This window comes from Pleurodeles waltl, chromosome 3_1, assembly GCF_031143425.1.
Source record: "Pleurodeles waltl isolate 20211129_DDA chromosome 3_1, aPleWal1.hap1.20221129, whole genome shotgun sequence".
NCBI classification, from domain to species: Eukaryota; Metazoa; Chordata; class Amphibia; order Caudata; family Salamandridae; genus Pleurodeles; species Pleurodeles waltl.
In genome coordinates, this window is record NC_090440.1 from 1,897,609,658 (window position 1) to 1,897,630,921 (window position 21,264).

The 21,264-nt window shown below is 43.4% G+C and overlaps 1 protein-coding gene across 1 annotated transcript in view; it reads right to left on the reverse strand.

Annotated features, from left to right (window-relative positions):
- CARF (calcium responsive transcription factor) overlaps nt 1-21,264 on the reverse strand; it is a 256,489-nt gene that overhangs the window by 81,756 nt on the left and 153,469 nt on the right. Inside the window, exons 8-9 of the mRNA XM_069226035.1 lie at nt 20,667-20,787; nt 17,425-17,568 (exon numbers count right to left, since the gene is read on the reverse strand). Of these exons, the coding sequence (XP_069082136.1) occupies nt 17,425-17,568; nt 20,667-20,787 (265 nt within the window). The remainder of the gene's footprint in view (nt 1-17,424; nt 17,569-20,666; nt 20,788-21,264) is intronic.

Genomic DNA, 21,264 nt, shown 5'->3' on the forward strand with positions numbered 1-21,264 from the left:
TACTTGCTCCAGTTCGTGCCCCTTAATCAAGATACTTCTTTTAAGTGCTTTATGGGGATTGACAGCCAGATATTTTGTCTTGTTTGCATTTATTTCCAGCCCCTTCAAACTACAGTATTTACTAAATGTTTCTAGTAAGGTTTGAAGACCCATGGGAGTTTGTGATAGTAAGTTGGTATCATCCGCAAACAGGAGAGCGGGGACTGGATCTCCATTCAATCTTGGCGAGTCATGGTTACTCCGTTTGAGATACTCTACCAGGTCATTGATATATAACGAAAAGAGGGTTGGGGCAAGCACACAACCCTGCCTCACTCCCCTCTTAATAGGTATTGGGTCAGTCAGCTCTCCATTTGGACCCAATCGTACCTTTGCGTATGTGTTTTCGTGCAACCTCTTTGTCTGGTACAAGATATTCCCCTGCATACCCTGGTTCCCTAACGCAGCCCATAAAGAGTCTCTTGGAACCAGATCAAAGGCCGCTCGCAAATCCACAAATGCAATATAAAGGTGGCCCTTCTTTAATTTTGTGTATTTCCACATTATTATTAGTAACCTGAAGGCCTGGTCAATTGTGCTTGTCTGCTGCCTGAAACCTGCCTGGTATATTGTCAAAATGCTTTTTTCTTCTATCCAGCAGCCTATTCTATTTAGCAGCTGCCTAGCATACATTTTTGGCATGACATCGATAAGGCTAACTGGCCTGTAATTCCCAGGGTCTTCTCTAGAACCTTTTTTATAGACAGGGATTATTTCCGCACCTTTCCATGTCTCAGGAACTGGCTCTCCCCTTGCTATAGCATTGCAGAGTAGATTTACATAGGGTGCCCAAATTTCTATGTTATATTTGAACAAATCCCCAGGGATTTTGTCCAGACCTGGGGCTTTGCCTGTTTTAATCACTTCAATGGCAGTCACCGTTTCTTCCAAACTAAACTGTATATCAGGTAAAATGCCTCAGGAGGGTACTTCTTTGTACAGAGATGAATCTGAATCAAGATTGGAAAAATCAGAATAGAGGTGCATGAAATGGTTGACCCACACACTGGGATCTATATGATGTTAAGTATTATATGTCCCCTCTTTCCTGCCATGAGTAACTATTTTCCAAAAAGCCACTGCGTCATTGCGTTTGGCTGCCTCAAAGAGGTCATGCCATTTTTGGTCCTCCCAGTTTTTTTGTGCTGTAGCTAGAATTTTCCTGTAACCAGCCCTTGCCTTTTGCACGGCTATTACATTTTTCAGTTTTAGGGCCTCTACCAATAATGTTTTTCCCTCTCTACATACTGTAGTATACCAGGGGTTAGATGGAGTGATTTGCTCCTTGCCCTTTTTATACTTTTGATTTATCTGTTTAGTAAAATAGGGTCTTAGTGCAGTACTCATTAATTGATGAATATCCATGATAGGGATGTCAGTGCAATTTTTATGGGCATGGGGTTTCAGCAGTTCTGTATATGTGTTATAAATGTTTGTCATAACACCCGAGTTGCCCACTATCACCGGCCATTTTACTGCCCTTCGGTTATTACTAAGAGTGGGTTGTAACTCCACCTTATCCTTTTCTATACAATTCAGGTCTATGAGGTAACCCCTAAGTTCAATTACTAACGGAAAGTGGTCACTTTCCCTCTTCTTAGCTATTTTAAAAGTCACTATTCTCTCCCATGTAATAGTGCAATGCATAATATAATCTAGTTTTGAGCCTATGTTACCTCTCTGGAAAGTATCCATATTAAGACCACCTTGGCCCACTCTACCGTTGCACGCCCTCAGTCCATGCTTTAATGTGAGGCCCATAAGTTGCAAAGCAGCAACCGTACCGGGGACGGACTCTTCAATTGATAGGTGGGGGACTACTCTTGCTAGGTCTTCATCCTCTGCCAAAAGTTCAAGGCCAATTATAGGTTCGTAATTGCAATTAAAATCTCCCCCTATCATAATTGTCTCTCCTACCGGGATTGTTTTAAGCATGCCACTAATATTTCTATCTCATGTGACTCCTGGTTAGATCTTCTGGGCCTTATATACACATTAAACAAATGGGATAACACCTTATTTTTGTCCCCTAATTCCAACCACAGAATGTCAGGAGACTCTGCATCATGTTTACATATCTTGATATTAAGGGAAATTTTCACCCATACAACCAGCCCCCCAGACTGCCTCCCTCTTGCTGCAGCAGTTGCACTGATAAAGAAGGTTTTATACCCCAGTTTGTGTGGTGGATCCTTTAACCAAGTCTCTTGAAAGAGGCAAACATGAAATTGTCTAATATAATCATGCCAGTCAGGGTCTATAAGCTTGCTTTTTAGGCCTGCTACGTTCCAAGAGACCATAGAGACTAATCCCCTTCTAGTTGAAATCATATCATTGGTAATAGGGCTCTGAGATATGGTCAATTCCTTTCTACGGGGCAAGTATTCCTCAATGCTCCCTACTCTTATAACTTGGTGATTATTTTGATCCTGGGATTCAACTGCTATTTGGTCGCTAATCGATCCCAAATATACTTGGTCTAGTTGTGTTAGTCAATCAACTGTTACAAGATCAGAATCTCCTTTTTTCATTTGCTCTCCCCAATTCCTGTGTTTATTCCTCTGAGCTATAAACTTGCAGGTATGTGGATCCAGGCTAAACCTCATAGCATTTTTTATGGGAGCACTGGCTCTCTGTTCCATATTGATCAGACCTTCACTTAGTCTTTCATCCCTTAATATCAGGGCAACAACATCTTACTTCCTAACCTCTCCTGGCATCCTTTCCGCCCTCGTAATATCTGAGCGGATTAGGGATAAGCAATGTCGTTTATGTCTGATCCAGTGTATAGTTTTGTTCTTTAGGGAATCCTCATCCTCTATACTATTTTGGGCCAATTACAGGACATTTAGCAAATAAATTACCTCAGCCCTAGAAGGCCTTATTTTTCCCTCAGGGATTCTACTCCTTATAATAGGGGGCATGCTACCATTATATAATTTAGTATAGAGTTTTAATGTACGTTCCATCTTCTCTTCTTGTGACCTTGTTTCAAGACTGGGCTCCCTTGGGGGATTCACGGAATCTTGTCGTAGCTCTCCTACCTTAACTACAGAATAATTACGTGACCCCATATTACACCCATTTTCCCCTCTCATGACTCTTAATGGTGCATATGGAATACTGGCTGTAGTTGAAGTGGAGTTGGACTGGACATTCGAGCTTTGGGGGGACATGGGTCTACCATGTAAATGTAGTGATACTGTTGAAGTCTCCTCTGCACTCTGGTCTCTATGGGTTCCTATACTCCCCCCATTGTTCAGAAGAGCTGATAATGTTCCTACTTCAAGTTTTAACTCTCTAACTTCCTGCATTAATCCAATCATTAAGTCATAAAGATCTGTTAGACTCCTGGTTTTACATTTTAAACAGTATTCTGGGTCTTGGTTAGCTAATGATGACTTCTCTATAGCTATCTGTACTAAGGGGATAGTTTGATCATAATTACCCACGGGTTTCCCCTCCTGGACCTTATGAGCTTTATTGGTAGCGGGTTCTGCCAGGACTGCATACTTGTTAGAACACTCAATGTTGCTCTTCTGCACATGGCCCTTCTTCCTAATACTTCCTAGTGTAGTTGGGTGATGACATATAGCCCGCGTTATATCATCTTTGTGATTAGTTGTCCTGATAACGGGGAGTAGGTTTTCCTCTTGCTGACTATCACTCTCTTTCCTATAAATTGATTTATCTTCCCCTAGTTCTGTTTTCTTTGTATAATAGGAAGTTATATTTTTTCCAGAGCCCTCCCGAGGGGCGGTCCTATTACTTAGTAAAGACTCTACCTCTAGGTCATCAATTTCAGATATCGTACAATTCTCGCCTGCATTCCTAAGTTTTTTTTGTGGATTTCTCCTTCCCCCGTGGGGGTTCTGATGCCTTACGTTTCCCCATATCTTCTTCCCAACTATTTAATTCTTCGCCTCTACTAGATCTAATACAAGGGCTCTAGGCTCTTGCCTGGTGGTGCTATTTGAGTTATCCTAAAGTACCAAGCGCGGGATACCAAACCCCTGGGCAGACTGGATTTTATAGTCCCCTTCGATTCCGGTAAGCACTACCCTACCTGCCAAGCCTCTCTCAGGGGTAACAGCATCCCAATCGTGAACTATATACTAGATTAATGACGCCCCCCAAATTTAGCCACCGGTATCAGCAGATAAACTTGAGAGTCTAGTGTTAGTATAGCTAAATAAAAGTGTTACTACTCAGTATGGAATAGTCTCTATTCTCTTGGGTAGCAAATTGGTCTCTTTTTACAGGTGAAAGAGGGGGGGCCCAGCCCAGTCTCCTCCGGTCTCCGACAGGCACGGGACGCGAGGCGGGAGCGCTACGTGATTTTTAAAGGGCTCCTGCCCTCTCCTGGATTGGACAGTATTCCTCCTGCGCCCGGGCCCCCAGGTGCTGCTGACGCGCGTCACGCGAGGCGGGAGCGCTATGTGATTTTTAAAGGGCTCCTGCCCTTTCCTGGATAGGACACTATTCCTCCTGTGCCCGGGCCCCCAGGTGCTGCTGACGCGCGTCCCGCGAGGTGGGAGCGCTACGTGATTTTTAAAGGGCTCCTGCCCTTTCCTGGATTGGACACTGTTCCTCCTGCGCCCGGGCCCCCAGGTGCTGCTGACGCGCGTCCCCGGTGAGTATCAGTTCACATGAAATGCATCAAGTGCCTTTTTAAGAGAGTTCCAATTACAATTAAAAATAAATACAGGCATAAGCAAGGGCGCCAAACCCATCCTGACATAAGAGCAGAGAAAAGAGCCAAACCAAGATATCCAATAGAAGATCCAAAGGAAATTCTGGCTGCAATGAACAAACATCAGGGACAACAATAATATTAAGTTGACAATACATGTGATATCAAGTTGGCAATATTTGTGATGAAATAAAAGGAAATAAATGTGTTTTCACACATCCATCACTCATTGATACCTTCTTCATATATAGTTCAAATAGGAACTGACTTCACAAGAAAAGTTTCAAGTTCCTTTTGGCTTGAGAAGCTCACATATTAATCCCTGGGTAGACCACCATCTTTGAAAGGGCATTTCATAAGGCTTAGACAAACCCCTTGCTGTCACACACTCCATCAATGAGGCACACAAAGGAGAAGACCAAGTTTGCCATATTTTGCCTGGTGCCGCTCATCCATCCTGACATTTCTCACAAGTCACACAGCACCCTTTAGGGCAGGGGCTTTCAAACTGGGGAGGGGGGGGTCTCAGTGATCCTGGGGGGAGGGGGAGGAAGGAGGGCACCAGGCTCTGGCTAAAAGAAGCATTGTGCAGATAACAGCGTTTTGTTTTAAGTCGAAAAAAATATTCTATTTTTAAAAACGTAACAACTTATCTGCACTGTTTAAATAAGTCTACACATATTTAAACATTGCCATCTTAATAGTATAATTGTGAGAAATTCTGAGAGGGGCCTGATGATTTACATTTTTCCACTAGGGGGGCGCAGCCTTAAAAAGTTTGAAAACCACTGCTTTAGGGTGACTGCAATCACAGAAATGCTGGTATAGATTTCTGCAAAGTGATGTCTGGCAGCAACTGTAAGTGCATGGCCATCCCTATATGTAAGCTCTGGCACAGATGTAACAGGGAATCATTTTACCACCTCCCTCTTACTGAAAACTCAAAACGTCTATTATCACCTGTTTTTTTTTAAATATATCTTTTATTGCTTTAAACAAAGGATTATGTTGCATCACAGATACAGATACGAGATTAGTCCCAACTGAGTATTCTAACCCCCCTCCCCCCTCTCGCATTTAGTCCGCCATCCGTTATTCTTATTGCTTTCCACTGCTGCCAGGAGATTAGTCGGTGTTCGTTAGTGTATTTTATGTCGTAGCACTTGTTGTCTGTACGGAGTCAGATTCTGAGTCAGATGTATTATCCTCTGAGGTAGAGGCATCCATTGTCTTAAGATTGTCCAGCAGTGCATCCCAGTGTTTGGCATTGTCTTTAGGTCTTTGACCCTGCAGTGCTTCTTTCAGTAGTACCGTGCTCTCGATTTCGGCCCATTTCACTAAAGCATTGTGCCATCTGTCCACCATGGGACCTCCCGGGTCTTTCCAGTGGGAAGTTATTTCTCTCTTTGCTAGTATTAGCGCCAGATCTATGAATCTATTGGATATTTTTTGTGCTGAGAGGCGAGGGAAATCTCCTAGTATTGTTACTATTGGGGTGGGCGAGATTGTTCTTTCTGTGCTGGAGGTGATTTTTCTGAGCACTTCGGTCCAGTACAAGTTAATTTCGGGCAGTTCCAAAGCATGTGCAGAAGGTCTGCTGATAGTTCTTCACATCTTGGGCATTTAGAATTATTCGTATTGTAAAGTTTGGTTAATAATTGTGGGGTCAAGTAAGCTCTATGGTAAATGCATAAATTTATCAATTTGAACCTTGCATTCCTGGATACGGAGTAAATATGGGAGGTGATTCTGGTCCATTGAGTATCCTCAAGGCTAGTGTCTAGATCGGACTGACATTTGGATCTAAATTTATTCAGTGGTAGGCAGGTGTCGCTTTGTAGAGATTTATATATTCTCGATACTACCCCTTTCTGATCTCCCATTGTGCCAAGGAGGTGGCAGCCTTCATGTGTGTCTGGTACACTTGATTTTGCGCCCCATAGCTTTTAAACAGTGTTGACTAAAGTAGTGTGAGTGAGGAACAAGCCAGACGGGAGATTGAACCGCTCTTGTAATTCCATGTAATCGCAGAGTTTACCATTGTTGAGCAAATCTCCCATTTTCGTGATGTTATATTTTATCATTTTGCTAGTATGTGCTGCGATGTGGCCCCTTGGGATGAGATTTAGAGCTATTAGGGGGATCTCGGGTGTATAGGGGGTTCTATTGCGCGTGCGTTTTAGGAATTGGTCCCAGCAATGTCTAGGCGCCTCCCATTCTAATGGGAGCTGTTGTGTTGGTTTTTTGGGGTTCAGTAAGGTATTTAAAATGTTTTCTAGAGGACAGTTTATAAAGTCTGTGAGTTGTTTGTATTTAGGAACTCGCTGATTACCCTTGCTATCCATTGTAGTTGTCCTGCCCAATAGTAAATCTCAAAGTTTGGTGCAGCTAACCTCTGGAGTGTGCTAAGTGTGATTCTACGTCTATTCAACCCCCATATAAAACTCCCAATTAGGGTGTCTATGTTTTTGAATACTCTTTTTGGGATTATTAGGGGGATGGTGGAGAAGTAGTATAATAGCCTGGGCAGTGCTATCATTTTTAGTAGGGCAACTCTCCCAAAGACAGTCAGGGGAAGTGTGTTCCAAAACTGCATATTGGCTTTGAGTCCTCTAATAGCTCTCTGTACATTTCCCTCTAGGAGATCTTCTACTTTATGGTATATGTTGACCCCCAGATATTTAAATGTATTCGGGGACCAGGGGAGGCCTCTGGTATCTGCGGGCTCAGGAGTGTCAGCAGTCAGCGGAAAGATGGTGGACTTTCTCCAGTTAATTCGGAGGCCAGAAGCCTTACCGAAGCTTTCTAGCATATCTATTGCCCCTGGCAAACCTGCATCCAGCCTTTTAAGAAATAGTAACATGTCATCTGCATATAGTGCTATGAGGTGTGTTTGATTATTGATCAGTATACCCTCATATTGCCTCCTAGACCTCGCTGTTTGTGCAAGGGGCTCCACTGCCATAGCGAACAGGAGGGGAGATAGTGGGCAGCCTTGTCTGGTCCCCCTGCCCACTGGGAATGAATCGGAGATGATGCCACCTGTGCGTACTCTCACTGTGGGGTTAGTATGGAGTAGCCTTGTCCAGCGCGTGAAGCCCTCCCCTAGCCCTAGTTTTAGCATAACCAGTTGCAGGTAGTCCCACCACTAGGCTATCAAAGGCTTTTTCAATGTCTACTGATATTATCGCTGCTTGTGGTATTGTTGTGTAGGATTGAAACTAAGCGTCTAATATTTTGCGCTGTGCTGCGTTGCGGGATAAATCCTGCCTGGTCTTGGTGGATTAGTGATGTCATGTGGGGTAGCAGTCTGTTTGCCAGTATTCGACTTAATATTTTATAATCCAGGTTTAACATGGATAGTGGGCGGTAGGAGCGAACGTCCGTGGGTTGTTTATCGGGTTTTAGCAGGGGGATCATTATGGCCTCGTTAGTTGATTGGGGCAGTTTATTGTTATGCCAGGCTTCAGCATATAATACGCATAGTTTTGGGGCTAAAAGGTCTTGGTACAACACATAAAACTTAATTGGGAGTCCATCCGTTCCTGGGACTTTACCTCTAGCCATGCCATGTATTGCTGTTTTAATTTCTGGGATTGAGATAGGTGCGGCTAGGGCCTGACTGTCTTCTATATTTAATTTGGGGAGGGTGAGTGTCTCTAATTCCTGGACCTGGGTGTTACTGATAGTATCCGCAGGTGGGGCGTATAGGGTTGATTAGTATTCGAGGAAACAGGTGTTTATTTCCCTTTGACCATGTATACTACCACTTGTGGGTGTCCTGATCTCGACTATGGCAGTTTGTTATTTATGGGGCCTAGCAAGCCATGCCAGCAGGGCCCCTGCTTTGTCACCCTCTGCGTGTTGTTTGTTCAAATGCTGCTTGTAGTCAAAGCGGGATAATCTTGAGTTAGCTTCAATTATTTTAGTTTTCGTTTCATTTAGGAGGGACAGCAGTTCGGGATGTGTTGGGTGCTTGCGCTCAGTTTCTCTGAGAGAGTCCTCCAGTTTTTTTTGTTCAGTCTCGATTGATTTTCGAACCCCAATACTCTCGCCTATGCAGTTACCCCCTGTTACTATTTTGAAGGTTTCCTATACTAGGGCTCTGGAGGATGTTGACCCTGCGTTTAGTGAGAAAAATTCCTCAATATTTTGGTGTAAAGTGAGTTTGAAGGCATCGTCTTCGAGTGCCTCTGTTCGCATTCGCCAGGTGGGGATTGCCGTTTTTTCCCCGCCCCACGCCAGCGAGACCTTCAGGGGGTTATGATCCGACATAGTGCGACTTACGTATTCGGCTGTAACTACACTATGTTGTAGTTCCTGGGAAACCAGAAAGGTATCTAGTATAGTGTGTAGATCGTGTATTGTCGAATAGTAGGAGTAGTCTCTGCCGAGAGGGTTGTGTTGTCTCCAACAGTCTTCTAATTGCCAGTGCTGCTGCCATTCCGCGTAATATTTGGCAGTTTTTGGAGTTTGCGTGTGTTGTAAGGGGGGGTGGGATCTATCTAAGTGCGTGTTATCTATGCAATTTAAGTCCCCGCCAAGTATTTTTGGGCCTGTGAGGGTCGGGCCTGGTTCCCGTGATAGTTTATCTAAGAAATGTTTTTGGTCTGAGTTTGGCGCATATAAGCCTCCAATTGTCACTTCTTTTCCATCCAGCCTTCCCCTGACCACCACATATCTCCCCTCTTCATCTATCATTGAATGGAATGGCACCCCTGGTCGGATCCATATTAATACCCCCCTAGCGAATGCTGAGTAGTTTGTGGCAAATATTTGGCCTCTCCATCTTTTTTTGAGTGCTGTGACCTCCTGTTCTAGTAGATGAGTTTCTTGTAGTAGAGCTATATGTGCCACTCTACGTTTGAGGTAGCTCTATACTTTAAACCGTTTGGACATGTTATTTAAGCCTCTAACGTTCCATGTTATCATTTTGTAGACTACAGCCATGAACTATGAGTTTTAAATTGGTGACTATTGTCGGGTGCGGACCGCTGATCAAATCTTCTGTTATATGAATTTGCTAATGAGTGGTTACTAGAGTTGTTAGATTTGTGGTTGACTGGTGCGATGTAAACCCCTCTAACTATAAAAACAAATTTGAATCCCAACACCCATTCCCCAGGACCGGTAGCCATAACTATCCCCGTCCAAACCATAAACAATCTTAATTTAGAGTCCTATAGGTGGGTGGCGTGACAGAGGCCGCGAGCCCCCGCTCCGAGCTGCTCCCGGGGCCCGGCTATGTTATATCTAGGTCCCAGAAAGTATACGTAGTAAGTTTAGTTCGTCGGCAGATTTGAAGGGGACTCTGCTTGGTGACTTATATGTGTCGGCAATTATCATGTTAGTACTCACATAAATCTTAATCTTTAACGCTAGTGGTTAGATAATCTCCTCCGCGGTGCCTGGTGTGATTTTAGGCAGACTTGTTAAGGTGTCACGCAATGTTGAGGAACTCCCACAGTCTGAGTCAAGATCCGATGCATTTTACGGAGTTTGTGGAGGAGGGCTCGTTCCCCCGCTCAAGGCTGCTGTTGCTTCCACCGAGTTCCGCCTCTCGCGGAGGGATTGGTGTCTCGAGGGGGCCGCCTCCGTGATTCTTTTGGAGGATCTGACCATCCGGTTTGCGTGGGGTTTTAGAGGGTTGGGTCAGAGTAGATGTATTCTGAGATTCCAGCCATTCGCGTGCCAGTTGCGGTGATATAAAGAAGTGCGTTTTGCCATCGTGTTCCACCCGAAGCTTGGCTGGGAATAGCATGGCATATTTTATGCCGTTATCGCGTAATGCACGTTTGGAGTCATTAAAGGAGGCCCTTTGTGCTTGCGTTTCCTTGGTGAAGTCTGGGAAGATCATAATCTGCTGGTTGTTACATGTGATCTCTCCGAGTTGACATGTTTGTGAAAGAATATAGGGGGTTATTCTAACTTTGGAGCAGGTGTTAATCCGTCCCAAAAGTGACGGAAAAGTGACGGATTTACCACCAGCCGTATTACGAGTCCATTATATCCTATGGAACTCGTAATACGGCTGGTGGTATATCCGTCACTTTACCGTCACTTTTGGGACGGATTAACACTCCTCCAAAGTTAGAATAACCCCCATAGTCTCTGTCTTTGTAGTGTAGTAATTTAGCCACTATTGGTCGCGGTCTAGCTCCTGGGGGTGGCCGTCTGCCAGGTACCCTATGTGCTCTTTCTATTGCAAAGAATGCTGATAGGCCCTCCGGGGCCACTGTGGTCTTAATCCAGTTTTCTAAAAAGGATTCCATACTGTCTGCAGACGTTTCGGTTTGCTCTGGTGTCCCAATTATCCTGAGGTTGCTCCTGCGTGCACGATCTTCGGCATCTTCTGCTCTAGTTTCTAAGGTTTTGATGCGGGAGGAGAGGACCATGAGTTCGGTAGCTGTTGATTTTTGTGTCACAATCATCGCCGTGAGCGACGTTTCGTTGGTTCCTACTCTCTCCCTTAATTTGTGATGGTCATCTCTCAGTAGAGTAAGGTCCGTTGCTAAATTATCTATTTTCTTCTCTAGTGCTTCGCGAGAATCTTTAATGGCCAGAAGGACCATGTCCACCATTGTTTCCTGTAGTGACGAATCGTCTGAGGGGTGTGAAGGTTTAGCGCTTGCTGTTTCGCCCTGGCTCTGCTCCTCACGTTTTTTGGTTTTCCCCATTGTTGGAGGGGTCGTTAGATTAGATGTTGTTTTTTTTTTTTTTTTATTGTGCTGGGGGGTCTTTAGGACTCGTCGCCTTTTCTCATGGAACGGGCGCAGTGGGGAGGTTAAGGGCCCCGGAGTCGCAGCAAGAATGGATGGCGGGGGGAGAGTCAGGGGTGCCTTCGATCACTTTTCCCCTTCCAGCTGAGAGTGCGAGGGCCTTGTACTTTTCCCAGCTGCAGGGTTTCTTTGCTCCAGCTGTTTCTATGCTACTGGGGCTATCAAGGTGGTGCCTCTCCGATTCTTACTTGTGGCCTGCTGTGTCATTTCGTTTTGGGGGTCCCTTCAGGCAGTTCTAAGCTTTTCAAAGGCTTCTGGAGGCGAGTCTGCACCCATTCCTCCTTTCATCGTCTGTCCTCAAGCCCGGCGAGGGACCCCCGGCGCCGGAGTGGCCCCTCTCGAGGTCCGGGCCAGCGAGCTGTCTTTATGGGGTTGGACCAGTGCCGCCGCACCTCCGTGCCCCCTCTGCTAGTTCGCAGGTCACAATGTCCGATCTCCTCGCCTCTTTTCCCTCCCCTCTTGAAATTCAGCGCCACGGGGGTGGGGTCTCGCCGGCCTCGCCGGTCAGCGGCGGGAGGGGGGGCCCAAAAGCCAGGCCGCCCCCAACTCCCTGCACCACCCAGCAATCCACAGCCGCCGGGGGGGCTCCCGTCTTGACTCCCCAGGGAGATGCACTTCCACGGGGGTGGAGGGAGGGACTTCCGCACTCCCCTCTTCGCCCCTCTCTCGCCGGGGGCTCCCTCGCCCCACTCGCTGTTCCCGGCAGGGGCCACCGGGTCCGAGCCCGATCCGCTACCGGGCAAGGGGCTGCAGCCCCCACGTTCACCCCCCCCCCGACTCACCGGTCTCTCCCCTGCTCTGCCGAATGGGTCGCTCGTCTCAGGCGGCTCTGCCGACCAGCAACAGTCCTCCAGCCCCCACGGCCTTCGCTCCGGCTCCCTTGTACCTCGCCACAGGTCTGCCGCTCGCTCAGACGATCGCGTCACCATTTTGTTTCAGGCGGCCGCGGTGTAGAGAAACACTTTATACAGCTCTCCGAGCCGGATTCAAGTCCGCAAGGGCCCCTTGTGATCCAGGGGTCCTGCAATGCCGTTGCCTGCGATCAGCCCGATTTCCGAGTGCCGATCAGCGGAATTAAGCGGCCCGGGCCCCGTTTACCACCCTGGAGCTCTGCCATAAGCGTGCAGCTTCATCAGCCGTTGGCCACGCCCCCGTCTATTATCACCTGTTGATCTTTAGCGGTCTATGTACATAATTGATTTGAGTTTCAAGAGACAGGAGGTGACCATCAATTGCATTTATTTTTGTTACTGAATTCATATTATAGTCATATGAACAAACGTAGGCTTCTGTAGCCTTCAGTGGTATTTTTCTAGCTCTCATCGTGGCTGAAGGATGAACCTCCTCATCAGAGATGTATGGGGTATCGGTCTCACCTGCAGCAGGAACCTGCAGCAGCTTTGCTTTTAAGCCAATCTCCCCCACAAGAAGTACAGACATCTGGAAAACAATGCGCCAATATATATATGCATAAAAATTATTCAGCACGTTATAAATTATTTCTATGCTACAGGTGGCATCCTTATAGTTACAAGTAACTTCTGGCTTTGATAAAGGCTTTAAAGAACCACACAAGCACTTATCGGCCTATGGCAGTAGTTGATAAATTGTACATCCAAAATATATTATCCTGAACAAACTCAAGTCTGAGTTGGGATGGGGACAGTTGCATGGTAAGCCAAAGATGTATTGAACACAGTTGCTCAAAACCTTGTCAAGTTTCAGGTTCAACCTATTCCCGAATTGAGGACTCCATACATCATGGACAAAATATATTTAGCACTTAGGATTGGTAAATGGAGGACACAGATGGACTAAACAAATCTGATATTAAGCTTACTTAATAACTGTGGAAAGATGGCTGATACACATTTCCATGCGTTCAAGTGGGTTTTGTGTCTCTTCCTTCGATCCTGCAATATTCCTACTTAATGGTATGAATCCACCTGCTTAATTGTATCTACTCCTCGATGATTACAACAAAATGTGATGTTTGTTAGGCAATTACAAACAAATTTGAGGTGAAATTATTTCTGCTAATAAAATCCAACCGTCAGTTCAATGCAAAAATGTATATGTATGTATAAATAAATTTAACCTAGAAATAGCAATTACCTTTTCTACAAGTATGAAGCCAAGCTTGTGATCATGGAAGAGGTGACCCCGATTGCCCTGACCCCTGAATGAACGACGGACTGATAAAACCCAATCACATCGCACCTGATAGCAGACACCCCTACTGAGTAGGAACTTGACTCTACCTCACACAAGGGGTGGCAGCACATATGCGACCTCTATGCACAATGTTCATCCCGCACCACAAATTTTGACTCACTGGGGAAAGGGAGAGAAGGTGGGGTGGTTAAGGGTGGAGGGAAGTTGACTAGCTCTTAAGGACCCAGCGTAGTAGTGGGCTTAAGAAGAATTGACTGAGCTAAGCCATTGCGTTGAAATATTTTGTACCTCACTAAGGTTGCATGATCATTTAATGACGAAAAATATCAATAAAAGTATGTTTACAACAAAAAAAGCCAAGCTTGTGATGAAAAAATGTGAGGCCTTCTGAGGAGAAAAATTTACTCAAATGTACTGTTTAATTTCAGTACATTTTCTCCCTTAGCTAGTGAGAGGGCATTCCAGCGCAAGAATCCCATTGAAAGTTTGGGGATACCGAGAAACATACTTGTTTTCCATTTTCCAGTCCCACTCTGGAAATGGTCAGAGACTTGAAAGGCATGAGCAAATCCTTTTTTTTTTTTTAGGAGGGAAAGTGAATATAACACCCTTACAATTCGTGGCTATGTACAGAAATGGCTTTCACCACAGTGTAAAGTGTTGCTTTCTAATATTTTGCCACAGAAGGAGACGCAGTAGCTATGGCCAGTCCATTTTCTGGTGGGTGGATAGAACATAACTTGAGTTCAATTCATTAATGAAGTGTACCCTTTTATTATTTGAACTAGATCATTTGTTATTTCCCATGAATGAATGTGTACACCAAACAGGTCAGAAAGACAAAGCATGTCATGAAAAGTCAACATCCTATTGACTGTATTTGCTTTGGCTACATTTTGGAGTGGGCACCCTCCCCTTCTCAGCTGAATGCTAGAATGTGTAAGTGGTCGAGGAGGACCAGGCTGGAGCCAAATGGAGAATGATCCCCCAGGCCCAAGAATGCACTGTCTTGCAAAGGATCAAGAGTCCATAAAGTGAACTTGCCATTAAGATGAGAGACACTTTGTACAGAGAATCTCAGCAATAACAACGATTTTCTTAATTTTAAAATACAGCATTTATAAGTCCTTCTTGTTGGTCTTAGTGTCCTAAATGAGGTTATGAATGTTGCAGTTTGCCAATCTGCTGGGCATGTATTAGAGTCAACGAGAAAAGGCAGAACTGCTAGTCTCTCCAGGTACACAGGATTGGGCACTGGTTCCACTGTAGATGTATTATATATTTCGTTTATAAATATATTATTTGGAAAACTAACAAATAATCAGGCATGTCAATAAATTCATATATAATTGTGGTTTATATCTACTGGCATGCTTCATCATTTATTAGTTTTGAAAGTAACAAATTATTACCTGAATGTGTCATTCAACGGGACTCACTGTTTTTTTTGTATAATTTTGGGTTTTCCTTGTTTCTTTTGCAAGTCCCTCAGGGCACAAAGGGGCCCACCTGTAGCCACTGGTTCCCTCATCTTATTTATCTTTTCTACCAAACAAATGATATTGCCATCCTAGCTACAACCGTGTGCCAGTGGAAAACAGTGACAGGTGGTGCAGTACGTCAACACAATGTGGGGCATGAAGCACATCAAGAAAAAAACATCTTTTTTGGAATTAGAGAATCTCTGTACAGCATAACTTCAAAATTAAGTTGGCTTTAAATCATGTCTTTATTAAGCCAGTTTCACCCAACCAGAAGCACCAAAAAGCATTACAAAATCATGACTACAAAAGCTGGATGTACGTTTATGCAGATGTTGGAAATAAAATGTGTGAACCCGAGACCATGATAAAAAGTATAAAGGCACAGGATAACTAGTGGAAAAAGCTAGAAGGCAGTAAAGAAATGCTATGCCAGCAACACTTAATTTGCCTTTGACATCTGAACCCAACACCAGAAAAAAATGATACAGTAGAAACATCATGTGTTAAAGTACTGTAAAGGGGAAGCCAATGCATATGATTCCACTGTGCAAAGATCATAGTCCTCAAGCCAAGCAAATCTCAAAACAGTTGCCTTTTTGCTGCGACCTACGTATGACAGGAAACATTCAGTTTGAATCCGAGGCTCAGACTGAAGCTTACAGGACTGTTGTCACGTAATCTGCTGCAGCTCAAAGGGCAATATTACATAAAATGTGCCTCCATTGTTGGTGTTCTCTACCTGGCTGCCTCAGAATGTCTACTTATCAGAAGCAGTGCTACTGGGTTTGTTAATGTAGGATGCCTGTCGGGGAGAACCAAGAAATTTGATGTGTGTGCTGCAAACAAACTCCACCTACATTGATGCATTTCTAGTCTTCCAGTATACCATAAGACTTACCAGAACTCAAATATGCGTGTTTAGGAATTTGCTAAGAAGAGAGATACCACAAATTTCCTAGGAAGTCGGTGTGTAGAGCTTAGAGCCTGTAACAGAAAACCAAACACTTCCCCTCAAATTGGACTGTCTTGAAACACCTTGTTGGTGCCAACTAAACTTTTAGCGAGAAGTTTGAAGCTCAGTAAAGAGCATCTCCAGTGCAAAAAGTCCAGCAGTGTAAGACAGTATGTGAGCAACATTAGAGCTAGGTTGTATCTAGACATACCGTTTTGTATAAACCACTGGATGGTAGGCGCAACAGAGGACCATATTGTTTATCTAGGCCTTCACTGAAAAAACAGCCCAAGGATTTTGATTTTGGCTCACTTTGCAGTCAGATCCTGCACAACTAGACATTTAAGTAACAAGCAGAAGCTTGTTAACTATGTGATGTGGAAATACCAGCAGTAAAAGTAAGGCGCTGAACTATTTAGACATTCAAGATTTTACAATGCTGCAGATTTTAATGAGTCCCTTAATATTACTGATATATTTTTCAGAGAGTGGAACATAACATTGGGTCCCCATTGCACTGTAATAGAAGCCATGTGTCTTTATGTACAATGTCAGTTCGGTCTGTACATACATGTTAAAAGTAGGGGAGATAACCCATGTGCTATTCCACAGGAAATCATGGCAGAGGAGTGAAAGGATCTCAGAAGAATGATGGAAAGGAGGCATGCCGTTTGGACGGCGGTCCCAGAGACCTATTTCAGAGACTTTGGTGCTCTGTGACCAAAGACTGCAGAAAGGCGCAGAAGGTTCATCATTGTATGCAACTCAAAATATACAAACGTAAAAAAATACTTATTTTGCCTCTCTGCAACTGATTAAAAAAAATATAGTCAAAGTCAGACAATAACTAATATATATTCAAATAGAACAATATTGTTTGACCATTAAACCTTTCAGTCTGGACGAGGCTATGTATGCAGCTCTGAATTTCCATACAACATTAAGTTTTCAGTTAATTCCACAAAAGGAAGGGCACGTTTCGGTCCCCCAGAAACAAATAAAATACACTAGTATGGAATGCCCTTCAAAGTTCCCTGAAAGATATTGCTATCAGTGCCTTTTAAAGCACTGCCTAAATACCTATGTATTTGTGTTGTACCATGTACGTTACTCAAACAGAATGATTCCGCCTTGTGTCATTTTCTTTAACCTGCCAGTGATAAAAGACTGCGCTGACAGTGTAAGCAGCACTCTGAGAGGTGAAATAACATAACATTAACATAATACAAAAGGAGTTCCTATTTGCTGTGCTTTACATGCGCTGCTACCGCAAACCTCAATCACACAAGGTCACATTGGTACCTGAAGACACCTTCAGCATCCAACATATTCTTCTTGAGCTCATTAAAAGCCTTCTCCTGCTGCATTCGTATAACCTTTCGGTCAATATTCTCATCGGTGGGTACTCTGTATGCTGGAAACTTCTCCACTTTTTTAATGTAGATCCTGATGGAAAACAAATGATTCTGCTTTATCTTCATTTATTTTATCTGCTTGTTGGCTTATATACAGCAGACTCCATAGGACTGTGATTCAATTTGCTGTGAAATGCATATTTCAAAATAAAAAGTCAACCATATGTTGACCTTGGTAGTGTATAAGTAAACAGCAGAAATAGCAGATACACTCTAAATATAACATTTTTCATAATTTTTAAAGCAGTGGTTTATGATAATGGCACAAGTGATCTGAACATATAAGTGTGTGATGCGACTCAGCATCATAAAATCCCAAGCACAACTAGGGTAAGGTCAACAGCAGCAACACTAATCATACAAATTAGGGCTAACAGTACACCATAACCCAAATAAGAAAGGAGAGTAGTGAATGGAGATAGGGTAGAGAATAATTATTGATGGGTTAGGCAGGCTGTAGAAAGAGAGAATTTCAGTTGTGGTACCACACCTGAGAGGGAGAGACGTCCTGTGAAGGTTATGATCAGGGTTCACAAAACAATCATAACAGAAAACATGAGAAAAAGTAGTGGCATGATAATGGGAAGAACCAGGGTACTAAGGATTTTTATAGCACAAGGGAAAATAAATACATATAAGTCAGGTTGGGACAGCAACAGAGATCACATTTGTTCACAGACAAACAACAGCAGCAGAAAAGTTACATATGCCTTGAAGAGGGAGGGCAAAAGGCGACAAGCCATGCAGATGATCGGCAACAGAAACAGGCACAAACAGTATAAACAAGCATTAGTTAACAATAGCATGATATAGACAAATTGTCTAGTTGAGACCAAGAATAGCGAGTCTAAAAGGGTTGAAAATAAAGTAAATGAGAGAAAGAATAATAATGTTCGATATGAGAGAAGATTATCCCTGAGAAGAAGAAAAGGTACAGAATGAAAAGGTGGAGTGTGGGGAGCGCTCAGAGGAGCTAGAACACAGAGAACAGGAGACTCAGAACACTGAGGTAAGTCTTGCCACTGCTTGTTTAAATGTGCTGGTCTATTAATGTTTGGTTTATAATTTGTTTTATTAATATGCCTACTTGCACTATAACATCCCCAGTGCAGCTACATTTCGATGTAGCAAGTCTTTCCTAATGTGATTTAAGTTACCACATTTATGCACAAAAGTCTACCTCAATCGCTTCACTTCCAACCTTTCTCCGCCTTCATTCCAAACCTAAAACAGGCATTATCTCTCCTAACAGTGTAATCAGTGGTGGTGGTAGCAAAATGAACAAATTACTTATTTTTGGTAATGCTCTTTCTAGAGGATCCTTTGTCTAATCACAGATTCCTTACCTTTAGAATATTTCTACACACCAGACTGGAAAAGGGAGGTGGGATGGCAGTGAAGAATCCGTGGTTAGATAGAGTAACCTTTACCAAAGTTAAGTAACTTGTTCGTCTTATGGATATTTTTTATCACATATTCCTCACATTTAAAACAGATATCACAGCACTAAGGGCCATATGTACGAACACATTTTCCAATTGACACAGAATGGGAAAAACCCTTTGCTACATCTGGCCCTAAGTCCCAACGGAGGAGAGTCTGAGAAGTGGACTCCGATTAGGAAGTCTTGCAGAACCTAAAGGGCAAAACAGCACTGATGTCAGACCTGACTGTCAAGTCTCAAAAGCAGCAGTGTTTTCTTAATGTAGACACCAAAGCCCACATCAAACCCCTAATCCCCTCAGCCAATGTGCTCTTAGCTGTATTGGTCCTGTTAGAATAAGCCCACAGCCTTCCAGAGGTTACTTTTTAACCAGTGTGCAGTGGATGTCAACCCACATGGACTGAAAAACCCAATGATCTCTTAGGGTCAACCAGTGGAGCCTTCTTCTGCTTTCAAGGAGGGTGGAAGAGAAAAAAATGTCAGCTGGGTGATCAACTGACTAAGATGGGAGGGTAATACCACCTTCGGCAGATAGGCAGCCCAAGTAAGCAGCACCAACCTGTCTGGGGAAAAAGCTGGTGTAGGAAAGTTGCACAGAGGATGCCTGTAGTTCACCCACCAGCATGCAACAGTGATAAGAAAGAGTGCGTTGACTGTCAAACCCATAGTGAACAATTGTGCATGGGCTTGAAGGGTCTGTACATGATGGATTTAATAACTAGATGTATATCCCACTGAGGCACAACAAATTGTTTTGGAGGGAACATATGCATTAAGCCATTCAAAAATACATCACAACCTGTGATAGAAAGACAGACGGTTAATTAGGCTAACATTTAAAGGACAACAAGCAACCCTTAACTGTGCTCACTGCAAGGCTATGCTGGGCCAATGACAAAAAAACTACAATAAATCAAAGACTTTGGCCTGCAGTGGGACTAGATCAGCAGTTCTTTACTTGTGTCCGGGGATCTCTGGGGGATCCGCAAAGCCTATACAGCGAGACCGCAAAGCTTACTCAGGGGGATCATGACTCCTTTGAAAATTAAATGTTAACAACTTAAGTGAAAAAATATATATATATAAATATATACACACACATACACACACAAACATATATATAACTTATCAATCACCTTTAATACAGTTGACCACAGCACAATAATTACACACCTGGTCGAAATAACAAAACACAGGTCTGTACTCCCATGGTTTAAATCATTATCATCGACAGCACTCAGATGTTGTCATTGGCCACCTTCCTTTCAGGTATGACCCATTAAATGTGGAGCTCCTTCTGGATCTTCATTGTCACTATTTTAATAGCTATGTACGCCCCCCTATCACCGCTAATCAGATATTTTGGCCTCAAGTGACTATCATATGCAGACGATGCACAATTAATCATTACACTAGATTGGCTTGTCTGTACTACTCCAAAGTTTCCTCTTCTCACCTAACACTGATCATATATTCATAAATAACTATGTGCCTATTTAAATCATATTTTCTAATGTACCTATATTGATATGTATAATTATTCATCACTTTTTCACCATCATCCTTTATACACCATTGTAACGTCTATTGAGCCTAGATATGACTAATTCAAACAATAAATAAAATAAATAAAAACAGAGTTTATTAAGATTCAAACATTTCTTCAAAATGTATTTGCTGCTTACCGTGCGGGACAAGTGGCTTTGTATTTCTGACAAGGTGGACTCTGTTGCTTCACTGCTTTTTTGGGCAGAGCTCCTTTTCTCCTGGGACCATATTGGCACTCCATTACTATTGCTCGACTTCCTGCAAAGGGAGAATCCCTACTACATTACAAAAATTATATTAAACTACCCAGTTCTGGCAACCACTGCAACAGTAATGCAAAGTGAAAATAGGAACTAGGATATATCACTGAAAAACATTTGTACCCAAACATTGGTGAAAACCAAAGTCAAATACACTTAGTGGGAGACTCAACACATGTATATTGAGTGATCTCCTAGTATCTAAAGATATTAAACTCCAAAGTGAAGTTAACTCTTCTGGTTTCTCCTACATCCAGTGCAGTCATGCAGATTCAGCTCAATTTGAGATCCTCAAATAACAGTTGCAGGGAAAGGTTCATACTAAATGAATCAGGGCAATTGGAAAAAGTATCTGTGGTAGTATAAAGGAGTGCAGTAATTTATGTTTGCTCAAGGCAGAAACATTGACTGAAGTACAACACAGATAAATAAGTGGCGACACTTGAAGCTTACAAGTTGCTCCAATAGTGTCAAA